This window comes from Solanum pennellii, chromosome 1 (assembly GCF_001406875.1).
Source record: "Solanum pennellii chromosome 1, SPENNV200".
Lineage (NCBI taxonomy): Eukaryota > Viridiplantae > Streptophyta > Magnoliopsida > Solanales > Solanaceae > Solanum > Solanum pennellii.
Genome location: NC_028637.1, coordinates 65743502 through 65755537, shown reverse-complemented (window position 1 = coordinate 65755537; position 12036 = coordinate 65743502). Strand labels below are relative to the sequence as shown.

At 35.9% G+C, this 12036-nt stretch overlaps 1 protein-coding gene across 2 annotated transcripts; it reads right to left on the bottom strand.

Annotated features, from left to right (window-relative positions):
* Positions 1 to 367: 367 nt before the first annotated feature.
* Positions 368 to 11192, bottom strand: LOC107012825 (calmodulin-binding transcription activator 2-like). 2 transcript variants are annotated; one of them, XM_015212764.2, is made up of 12 exons: positions 11019 to 11192; positions 10816 to 10938; positions 10631 to 10746; positions 9121 to 9209; positions 6890 to 6935; positions 5251 to 5440; positions 4883 to 5130; positions 3902 to 4258; positions 3092 to 3777; positions 1907 to 2486; positions 811 to 1119; positions 368 to 645 (listed from the first exon to the last, which is right to left on the bottom strand). In XM_015212764.2, exons 1-12 carry the CDS (start codon positions 11041 to 11043, stop codon positions 598 to 600), a joined length of 2817 nt encoding a protein of 938 aa, XP_015068250.1. In that variant the 5' UTR covers positions 11044 to 11192; the 3' UTR covers positions 368 to 597. The 2 variants fall into 2 exon arrangements, with proteins under 2 accessions (XP_015068250.1, XP_015068258.1); XM_015212772.2 differs by having other exon boundaries at positions 10816 to 10935.
* Between the last annotated feature and the right edge of the window lie 844 nt (positions 11193 to 12036).

Here is a 12036-nt window from a genome sequence, read left to right as displayed (position 1 = left end):
GCATATAGTTAAACCAACACCCCGAACACAACCTCAAAATAAACATTTTTGAATTAGGATTGTTTTCAGAAGTTGAAAGAAAAAGTAAATACTTTTGAAATATTAATCCAATACAAAGTGTTGACATTGATCAAATATAAATGTTGCCAAATATTATTTTTATATTGATTAGCCAACCAACCACTGTTATTCTTCAAAAGTATTTTTCCAAATTTCAAAAGTTTGACTAAACAAGTGAGAATAGAGATATAAGACCATGATGCTAAGTTAGTATCAATAACCTTATCGTACAACAACGAAGAATAATATGGAGGAGGAGCAGGTCTTAAGAGAAGTTCTCTGCCTGCATAATTATTTGAAAACCAAATTTTGCTTTCAGATGGACAACATTATATTTCTAAAAGAATATTAACATTGCAGGAGTATTATTAACATTGGATGCAAGAATATACGTAGATGGAACCTATTTGTTAGGGTTCAGCCTATACAATCTCTCTATCCATTTTGATCATTCTAACCTCTATCATCACGCAATGTATTCTCTTCCCACATGACTATATTTCAGACTACAATCAATCAGTACATTTTATTGAAAACCTAAACTGGTGGTGATGACCTATTTACTTCTCTCCCTCCGTCATCCAGCTGCACAAACAAACACAGGTACAGTATGTTAGTTGATTGCTTACTGGCAAGAGAATCTACCATGTCAGAATAGATAGTAAAATCAACACAGGTACAATGCATTAATACAAGAGGCGAGCGGCTTCGCTTGTATTCTAAATTCTCCTACCACAAGATTAGGCTCACCTTACAACTTTTAAACTTGGCAACCATCCTCATATACTGATCTCTTGCCTCTGGATGACGTACCATGGACTCAACTCTACCCAAAGCCTTCTCAACTCCAGCACACTTCTGTTTTAGACCAATACTTAGATAATCATACTCCTCCTCCTTCTCACGCTCTACTGTTCCTGTCTCGCTTGTTTTTTCTGGCCAAAATCCTCGTAATCCTGTTTTTTTCCTCCTCCAACGCAAAATGCCCTTTTCAAGGATACTGACCGCCCATACAAACTTTTTATATTGCTTCCGAACTTCATGTCCACGTACAAGAGCCTGAAATCATAACATGATGTAAAATATTTTTAACTGCAGTCTGAAGGTGGAGAGATTATTAATGATTCACTAAACATGTCCAATTTAAGTTAGTCAAATAAAAGTCAATTACCTCATCAAATACATCAGGGAAAGATTATCTAATCTAAACTAACTTCAGAGTGAAAGATGAAAGAATTTTTCAATCTATCCCTCAATGATTTATGAGATGTCCACACCACAAGTTCGTGTGAAATTTCAACTACATAAAGGCCAGTAAACTAAGAGGGATGAAGAGATGTGATTAGCAGGGTTCCAAAGTGATTTGATGTCAGTCACAAACTAGCCATCATCATCTACACACTTGCTTAAAGCATCTAGGGACAGACAATCTTACACTTCCTGCACAGAGTCAGTTTAAGCAAAAGCCAAATCATTGGGACCAACAGGGGGAGAAAAAACAACTTGCACTATGTAATTTATAATTTCTTACCCTTCTTGTGCAGTCTTTAGTAAGAACAAGACTATGGACAGTACTCTTCTATTTCTCATGCTAAAAGTTACATCATTAACAAGCAGAATGGTGAAGATAACAGGCTTAGTATCCAATTGTAAATAATATTTTCCAATTAGCCAGAGGTCAAAACTAACAAAAAGGCTATCTGAAAGCTAGAAAGTGTAAACAATGGGACATCCCCAATGGAAATATACCAACAGACCAGTTTAGCTAAAACAAGTACTTAAACAAAAGTCATACTTATTAGCAGACACACAAAAAAGGGGAAGAAGAAAAAACATGGCCATTTACCTGCATTTTCACAATCTGGTTGTGTACCTTCAAAAATTCTCTCCTCCCCTTCCAGCCACAATATTTCTGCTGGATGTTTATGGCAGCCGAGTGTAAATAGTCCTCAAAACAGTTCACCTTTTGGACCTTGTTCAAGGAGCCCAGGGCAACAAGGTCAAGTGAAGCTTCAGAAACATCATTTCTACTCTCTGTAAGCTGTCTCTGCCGGAATGAACGAGCTCTAAAAGCAGCTTGAATCAATGCTGCAGCATGAGCTGATTTCCTTAGTGAAGCAAGAGATGCTTTCAAGGAAACATCATCATCTATTGTTCCATTCAAAGGAACAATCTCTTGAACTGCAGATTCATATACCTTTTCAGCTTCAAGCCCAGCACCAATAGTGTCTAAAGCATTTTTACTGGTAGCCAATAATTGATGATGAGAAGTAAGATCTGATTCTGCCAAGTATCCAGCAATCCCTTTGTAACCTCTACTAGAAGCCAAATCAGCAGCTGTTCGCCCCCCAGGGGATGCAGTAGTTGGATCATCAACAGCACCAGCAGCTACACCTAGCTTGATAAGTGCAATCACCATATCTTCCCTAAAGTAAATCATTAATATGAATTAATTTTAAATGAATATCGATCTTCTGTTAGCAAGTTAAGGTGATTTTTCCTTTTTGCTATCAATAATTCAACTGCTGAAAGTAATGTATCAATATATGCAACACATAGCTCACTTATGAAGCTTCTGTTGCAGAATTCCTGGGACGTGCTCAGACAGTTTTTTCTCTTCACAAATATAGTATATAAATTCACACTTACCCGAGGTGAATTTCAATGGAAAATGCATGATCAAATGGCAGGGAATACACTATAGAAACAAAGAGAACTTTATGGTCTTTCATTATTCAACTATTATTATTATAAATGCATGCACATTCCAACTAACTATGGATACAGGAAACATTAAAGCAGTGACATGTCTCTAAACAACAGCCTTAAATGGAGGAGTGATGTTCTTGATGCATACAGGAGGAAGCTGGTTGGGTTGGACCTGCCTTACAGAGCTGCTGTTCTAACGCAGGCTCACTAGATGCCCAATGGAGAAAGAAGAAACTTAAAAGCAGTGAGAGCTAACAAACTCTAAAAGGTTTTGATGTTGAGGGTAAATTAGTCCAGGTACAAATTTGATGGGCCGACTCACCTTCCATAATGTGCGGCCCAGTGAAGAGCTGTCCTACCACATGCATCTCGGAAATTAGGACTAATACCGGCAGCAATTAATGGAAGCAACCCCCATTCATAACCTAGGGCAGCCACTAGATGAATAACCCCTTTGCCTTGGTCATTTAAAATATTTGGACCTTTATCTTCTTCGTGTGCTCTAGAGACTAGCCATTCATAAAGTTTATCCTTCATGAAATTCTGAATCTGCACATCTTTGAAGTTGATGTGATCGCATTCAATAACGGCAAGTAAGTCCTCTAATCTTTCAGTAGCATTTCCAGTCAGGCATTTCAAAGAACATAACTGGGTCTTCAATTTACATTTTTCACACTCTCTACTGGAACAATCCAAGAATTTTTTGTTTAGTCCTGAATATAGCAATTTAACTAATTGTACTTGCAGATGCACTTCATCACTTGGTCGAAGGGCAAGAGCAAGTTCTGATGATTTTTCACGATATTCAAACTCCCGCACCTCACTGCATGCTAACCTATTGCCGCAGGTTACATAAAAAGGAACATGTCCAGGAGCATGAAAAGGAACTTGACATCGAATACTTTGAGTCTGAACTTCTGCAGACACCTCAACTTCACCAAACATACAGCTCCATTTGTGACAGGTAAGATATTTCCGATGGACAAGAAAGGTACCTACAATCAAAACCTGAAAGAGAAATAAAGTTGTATATCTGAATATTTAACATTTACAACTAATACAATATCGCTTCATGTGATTTCAAAGTTACGAGTTGAAAAATGGACCATTCTATCAGATCAGATAAGTTTACCTTTGTTTCCACTCCTGAGAAGGCCCATTGTGGAGAAAAATCAAAGATCCTGAACAGCTGCTTTTGGGATGGAGAAGTGCCTACGGAATTAGCTTCCAACAGCAAGTGACGTGATAAGGTGGAAACTTCTTTATCCCCATTATCAGTGTCAAGGGTATTCCAGTAGTTGCCAGAATCAGAGGACATCAGGGACTTGTTGCCTCCAGCGAACTCTCTATCCATCCATTTTCGGCTTCCAACTTCATCACTGTTGAGTCCACCATCCAAGGAACTAGTTTTAACTGCAGCATCAGGAGTAACAACTGTCTGAGAGCTGGAAATGTTCTGAATCTGAGGAGGAGCAACATGGATATTCACCTACAATAATAAGAAATAGTAGTAGCGTTAACGGAATGCTTATAAAAACTACATGAATATAAATATCGCAGTTCAAACCTGTGGGCAAACGATAGAAGATAATGTCAGTCTTAATGTAGCCATAATAGGTCAATTATTTTTAGAAAACCAAAAAAGAAGGTACAAATGGAGCAACCGAAATTTCCAAAGCCACATTTGAAAGTAAGTTTGCCTTTGAACATGAATTTGCATCACCAACACTGAACAATGCAGATGTTCAAGAACTGGACACATTGCAATAAATCATAATGTCAGAAGAATAATTCTAGTTAAATCAAGATATGCCAACCATTATATCAAATGCTTCTCTATATTTCTACTTTATAAAAAATTTAACCTCTTTTGGGTATGCTATCAGAAGTTCCGAACCAGACTATGGAAAACGATAAAAGACTAAAAATATGATAAAAGCATGTTTGATCCTACAGATGAAACACATTGAAGATATGTACCAAGAACTTACAAATTTCCAATATCTCAATTGTTTTTAATGCTTATTTCCCTACCCCCTTCTCCTTGAAGGGAAAACCAGAAAGAGGGACACCAATGACTGCATGAATACATCTATAACACAAATTATAGTACCTCAAATACTTTCCCAGAAGTAATTGCCAATCTGCTTCTGTTGTTCGCCACAGCTTTACCAGCATATAATTTTGCATAAGTGAGTTTACTGGACCGCAAATCAGCCAGATTAAAGTGTCCCGAGTAGAACTTTCTCTGTAGCATAACATTTAAATTTCTTTCAAATCTACGAAAGCCAGAAGACATGAATGCTCTAACTTGTGGATTGAGCTGAAACCTCTCCTTCGACCTCGAAAACGCCATAAGTCCTAACAAGACAAAACAAGGTCCTTAGTTTATATAAGAACAGCTTATGAAGTGCTATAATACTGTACCAGTTTCCTTATCCAAATATTATGAATTAAGGGAAGCATCAAAGAGAAAACTACCTTTGGAATCACCACTGTGAAGTTCAGAAGAGAGTGCTTGTTCTTTCAAGTCAACTAAGCTTGGACTTGATGTATGAGATTTCTGAAATGCTGGGCCAAATACAAAGCAAGGCCTGGAACTACTGTCAGGATTTTCAAGCAATAACCCTGGATGTACAGGTTGCAGACGGGAGGCACCTAGTCTGTAACCCTGCATGGCACATATCAATAATATATGTTAATCTACTATGATAGAGACTAAAAGCACACACCATGTCATAATAAGTCAGTTTGCTACATGTAGCTTGATAACTCTCTGTATTCATCCCCATAGTCAGTTTGCTACATGTAGCTTGATAACTCTCTATATTCATCCCCATAAAAAAGGAACTGGTGACTACATTTTCTGAGTATTTTCCCCCAATTAATATAAACACAGAAGAAGCATACTCTATGCAACAACTTTCTGGTATACCATTGTGTTTCCAGGAGTAACAGTAGATATTTGCCTTGACAACTAAGTTGATAAACTATTCTGATAATTATTAGATTAATTAAGCACAATTAACCTATTAATATGCAAACATAAAGAACTTATCCAACATATGAGCAGGACAAATAGACACTCCTGTATAGCATATCAATCTATTTTGTTTCCTGTTATTGACAACTACTATTGACCTTCAATAGAACGTTATGATGTTTTTAAGATTATTTGACATATAATAATACAGATTACACAGAAATACAAGTAAATTGGGTACACGCACTTTAACTAAGAATAAAATTCTCCTTTCTTGTCATACTACTCTTATTTCGATGATACTCCCTCCGTCCCATTTTATGTGGCAACATTTCCTTTTTGGTCAGTTTCAAAAAGAATGTCACATTTCCTTATATGGTAAGTTTTAAAGGTATAATTTCTCTTTTACCCTTATTGGTCCCACTTAATTTTCTAATACATTTATGAGGAGAGAGAAAAATGAGTTACTTTTTGGAAGGGCAATTTGGTAAACATTTCAAAGTCTTCATTATTTCTTAAACTCCGTGCCGGGTCAAATGTTGCCACATAAAATGGGACGGAGGGAGTATTCTTTTTTATGTAGGGACGTTTCAAAATGTTAAGACATTATTCATTTTGGTAATATTAATACTATATAATTTTCACAACTTTCAATAATTTAAATTATTTAGTATATTCAAATTTTAAACTTCGATGTGAGGTTTTCTCTATAAGACAAACTTTTTAACCATATTTCAATACTTTTTTCCACTACCACTAACTTCAAAAACATGTCAGTTAAAATCTCAAACTACATTTCCCATCTATCAAACATCGCCATATAATATGAAATGGAGTGAGTACTAATATTCCTAGTAGTTATAAGACATTCATTTCATATTCCCCTTCCTCGACCCCAGAAACTTCTTTGCAAATCAGCGTCTTAAATAAAATAATAGAATAAATCCATCATGGTAGCCTCCACATCTGCAAGTTATAATGTAGAAAACACAGACAAACACCATGTAGATATATATGATGCAGGACTACGTAAAACAGAAGACAGATATTAAGTGTAAAATCAGAGAATTAACAAACAGAAACGCATCCCCAGAAACATACAGCAACAACCATATCATTAAACTGTTGTGGAAATACCTCTTTTACATCTCTGTAATGCACAAGGACGATGTGCTCCAACTGTCTGCAAAATAAAATCAAGAACGATCATGCTAAAGTCTACAAGGACTATATCAGATACTAAGAACATAAAATATTTTCTTAAGATCTCCACTGCCATTCCTTTTTCTATAAAGCACTTAAATAAGAGCTAGAGATATACTAAGTCGCACAAAGGAAGAAGGATGTAATTATCTGAGGAAAACTCAAGCCTACTTAATAAGCCAGTATTACCATAAAAGCTTGGTGATGGAGCATTTCCCTAGAGGATATTTATTAATTTATTTTGGATTTGATAAGTCCCTCCAGAACATCTCTTTTTGCTACAGCAAAAATTCCAAAGCATAATCAACCCCAAAGAATATCTACAAGAGTGGGCATAATTAATAACTACGTAGTAGCACCATCAAATGTGCAATGCATGAACAGGGACTGTTTTGCAACTTCTTTTAGTATATTTACAGCAAGTGGTAAATGTATATTTATTTTTTGGCATAATGCATAGAAAAACTCCTAAACTTTGCAACAAGCTTAACTGAGACACCTCAACTGAGTCTTGTACCTATTAGTCACTCCAACTTTAATCCATGTGTGACTATTAAGTCCCTCATGACTAGCCAGTAAAATAAATTGAGCTTCACATGTCGCAACATGGCAAATAATAAAGAAATGAAAAAAAGCCTACGTGGCTCTTGAGCCAAGCTATCCCCTAATAAAAATCTTGTGAGGGGAAAAAGAAAGGAATTTTAACAACTTCTGTCGCCCACCATCTTCTTCCCAGGACCCTGACCCCTTTCTTCTTCCATAGAACTCCCTCCCCTCCAGCACTGTGTTTTCGGAACCTCCTACCACCCTCCATTCATCTTCTTCCTCATATACTCTCCAGTTCTTCTTCTAGGAACTCTGCCAACCCCCAAGCACTGTGTTTTCAGAACCACCCCCTACCGATCATCTTCCTCGACCCTTCCCCTTTCTTCTTCTAAAGAACTTTCCCCAACCCTCAAACGAGGAGCTTCTGAAGAAGCATCTTGAAAAAATGAGTTCCCCTGTTGGGACAATAGTAGCATGTTAGAAAACTGGCGCAATTAAGGTGTTGTCTTTGTATTTAACCTTTCTTCTCAATGACTCAAAACCACTATTATTAGTTCTATTTTGGAGGTACTTCCACTGCAACCAAGGAAAGCTAGAGGAAAATCACTAGACTAAGGAAAGCTCTACGACAAAAAGATATAGTCTCACAAGGTGATTGCATAGACGTTGAGGCATGGAAAAAACAATTTGGAGAATGCAAGTTCGATTCCCAGCGAACACTTTGTGAGAGCAGTCTGCTCCAACCTGGGTGGACAAGGTTATCTTGACATCCTGTGCTTGTGACCTGGATAAGCTTCCAGGTGGAGTCGTTGAGGTGCATGCAATCTAAGTCAGAAAGGACCAATCTTAATATTAAAATGAAAAGAAAAAGTAACAGCGGGTGATACTTGATCACTGAAGTAAACTGAAACATCAACTATGTAGTGTGGACTGAACTTAAAAGAGTAACACCATTCCTAGAAGTGAACTCTTTCAGAATCAAACGACGATGCCTCTTTTCCTTAAATCAGATCTCCTTATTCTTTTTCTAAGGGAAGGAGTAAGAAGCATACCGGGATGTGAACCTCCATTAAGTTCAATAGGTGAAGTTATCATCTAATCCTGCCTCCAATGTACTCTTAACAAAATCCATTTCCTATTAGTTTTAGCATAGAATATTCTGGGTCTCAAGGCAACCACCGTGACCATTTACTGACCAAAGAAATATTATGGAACACCAGATTGCACAAACCACCCGTTGAGGAACCATACAAGATTAAATTAACAGGAAACATACATATCGCTTCAAAACCCTTTGAGAGAACCTCTACATATCCAACCTTTGAGAAATTCTTTGAAGAACAATACTATACATTAACATTCTTTTAGATCTAATATACAGCACAAAATATAATCAAAGTTTGGAAACCTGACAAAAGAATGAACAGTAAGGAATATCCACATAACTGATAAACATCAAATCAGATAAAGGAAAATGAAATTATATGTGAAACTGGCTTAAACTGATAAGTATTCGTCAAACTACATAATCTGTTTCTGTAATTTTCCCCTAGCACACATCTTCACCTCAAAGCAACATTACAGAACAAGCTAACAGGACACCAAAAACAGAGACTCACTCTTCAAGCATCCAATAACTTCGCCTCTGAAAGTTCTTGTTGCCCTCCCCATGGACATAGTAACAGTGAAGAACATCGACGCTGCCTGCCTGCAGTCAGAAAAAAGGTTGATGTTTTAAATAAAGAGAAAGTTACTAGATGCACAATCGTTTGGTCAAGATCTAGTCCAAAATGTAAAGAAGTCATTGCTCTGTGAATTTAAATATAATTAGGTCGTCTAGTCTTCATGCAACTGATACAAATTGTCTGGATTTCTATTGGTCATAAAGGTCAAGAATAAAGGTTGCCTTATTGTTTAGAAGATATTAGAGTAACTAGAAGAGCAGCTTGCATATATATCCATGTGTTTTCTAAATACAATAAGCTTTTGTATTCTTTGTTCAAACTTACTGTTAAGTTTCACATTCATTGAAGAACTAAATTGTGGTCCCTTTTTGTGGTCTTGGACAATCTTCCCTTCATCATCTAGCTTTTGGGATTGAGTAAGGCCCAAAATTCAGTTATGTACATGGTATAAGAGTTAGACATACTGATCCTGCTTGTTATGTTTCTCAATGTTGAGGCCCGTGTTATGTTATAATGCTAAAAAGTCCCACATTGATTGAGGGAATGGATTGTGGTCTTGTTATATTGTCATGAGTAATCCTCTCCTCATGAGCTAGCCGCTTAACATATTTCTCAATGTTGAGGCTCGTGTTATGGTATCAACACTGAAAAGTCCCACATCGATTGACGGAATGGGATATGGTCCTGTTATATTGTCATGAGAAATCCTCCCCTCATGAGCTAACTTTTGAGGTTGAGTTAGGCCTTACTTTATAGATATATCAATGAACTTGGAGGGTGCTTTCAGGGAATTCTAGGTCGCATAACTTTATAGAAACTTCATCTGATGGCAAAGATTTTGCACTTCAATTAAAATAATCAACTATGTCTTAATACTAAACAAGGTGGCCGGTGTCGACTATTAAAATCCTCTATATTTGATCTGTGCTATTTTAACTAGCACCAGTAAATATGTTAACAGGCCTAAGAATCTGTATCCGATTAAAACAGTCAATTCAAGCTGAAAACAGTGTTGTTTCACTTGATTTACGCTAAAACCAACGTAAAATGAAACATTACTACAACTTGGAGAGAACATTTAACATATGGTCTCTCATAGGTGGTTCTTGACTTCCTTTAAAATTCAACTTGGTATATTTCTTGTATAGAGTGATTTTCCCACAATATGAATAAACTATTACACCCAAAGAAAAAAGTAATCTGATTTCCTAAAAGTTGCTTTTAAGCAGTAAAGATGTCAAAAAAGATAAACTAAATCAAAGATAAAACACAAAGCAGTTAAACACAGGCAATCTCACGTTTATACTACAGATTGAAAAGAGCAACCAGAAAAACATAGGCGACTCCACCAATTGGATACTACTTCACCAAAAATCAGAAATTTTTCTTTGAAAATGACAAGAACGCGATAAGAGAAAATGAGCTTAAGCATATTAGAGCATACCTTGAACTTTTCATGAGCTTCTTTAATAGTTTGACCGTCCTTGTTCTTTCTCCAATGGTGACCATCTTTACAGAAATTTGGTAGTAGTTTCCGATCATATAGAAAGATGGAACCAGCTGAAACCGAAAAGGTATATTAGTTAAAATAAATGCAAAGGAAAATCGTTTGTGGAGATAATGATGAACCTGGAGGTTTGAGTTGAAGCTGTTGAGTCAAGCAGAAACTTTGATGATTGCGCAAGATTTGACAAACTTCATGAGGGAGAAGCCAACGGTGATGAAGTTCCTTCAGTATCTGTTCAAGATCTACTGCCATAATCGTAACAAAGAAATATGAGTTGAAGATAGATAACCAGAGTAAACAGAGAAAACTTGGAGAAGAAGCAAACCTTTGGACTCCATGAGCAAGTACATGAAGATTTGAAACCCTAAAACTCAAAGCGATAACCGTTTTCAGAATTTTCTAACTTCCTTCACTTTCTGTTTCAATGTAATTGTATTGCTTCTTTCTTTGCTACTCCTCTATGTACATATATATACACATCGAGACTTCACTCCTCTCACCTTTCATTTTGTTTTTTCACTACTTCACTCACGTCACGTCATTATTAAATCAAAAAATAAATTAATGTCTACGGGCATCAGTGTTTTAAAAGGCGGGGCGTTAGTTGAGACATTTTATACAGTATGGGGTGAGACGTAAGCCTCAAACACGGAACGTAAGTTCCATGGTTGTACGAGGCGTAGTCACATATATATTTAATTATATAATTTTATTATTAATAAAATAAGCAAAAATAAACTTTTTAATGAATCATGATTTGTTATGTGAGATAAATATTAATATTCAATAATGGAAAAAAAGGATTATCATTATTATCTGAGAAATATTACTACACTAATAATAAAAATATGACTTAAAGGAAAAAAATTAAAAACGCCTGGACATACGTTTTTACACTCAGAACTTACGTTTTTAAGTTCAAGGCTTACACCTCAAATTATAGGACTTACGCTTTATGGATCTACGTTTTTAATTTACGCCCCAAAGCATTTTTGATACACCTTGTTTCGAAATTAGTCCTGAGACTCGCCCCAAAAACATTTTTAAAAATACTGATGGACACATATATTTAAATATTATTTTCAATTAACTCCATGACTATGCATATCTAAAAAAAATTAATTTTCTTTTTCTAAAAAAAAAAAGACTATCCTATGACAATCATACTTCCCTATGTTCCATATTAAGTAGGAAGGAAAATATTTTGCCTTAAAAAAGAGTGGATTTTTAATTTATTTTTTCATTTTTGATTGGTGAATAGAAAATATTTTTAGTATTTGAATGAAAAATAATTTTTAAAAAATATCTTCTTTTTTTTTTTGCTAGAGAGTAGAAAATATTTT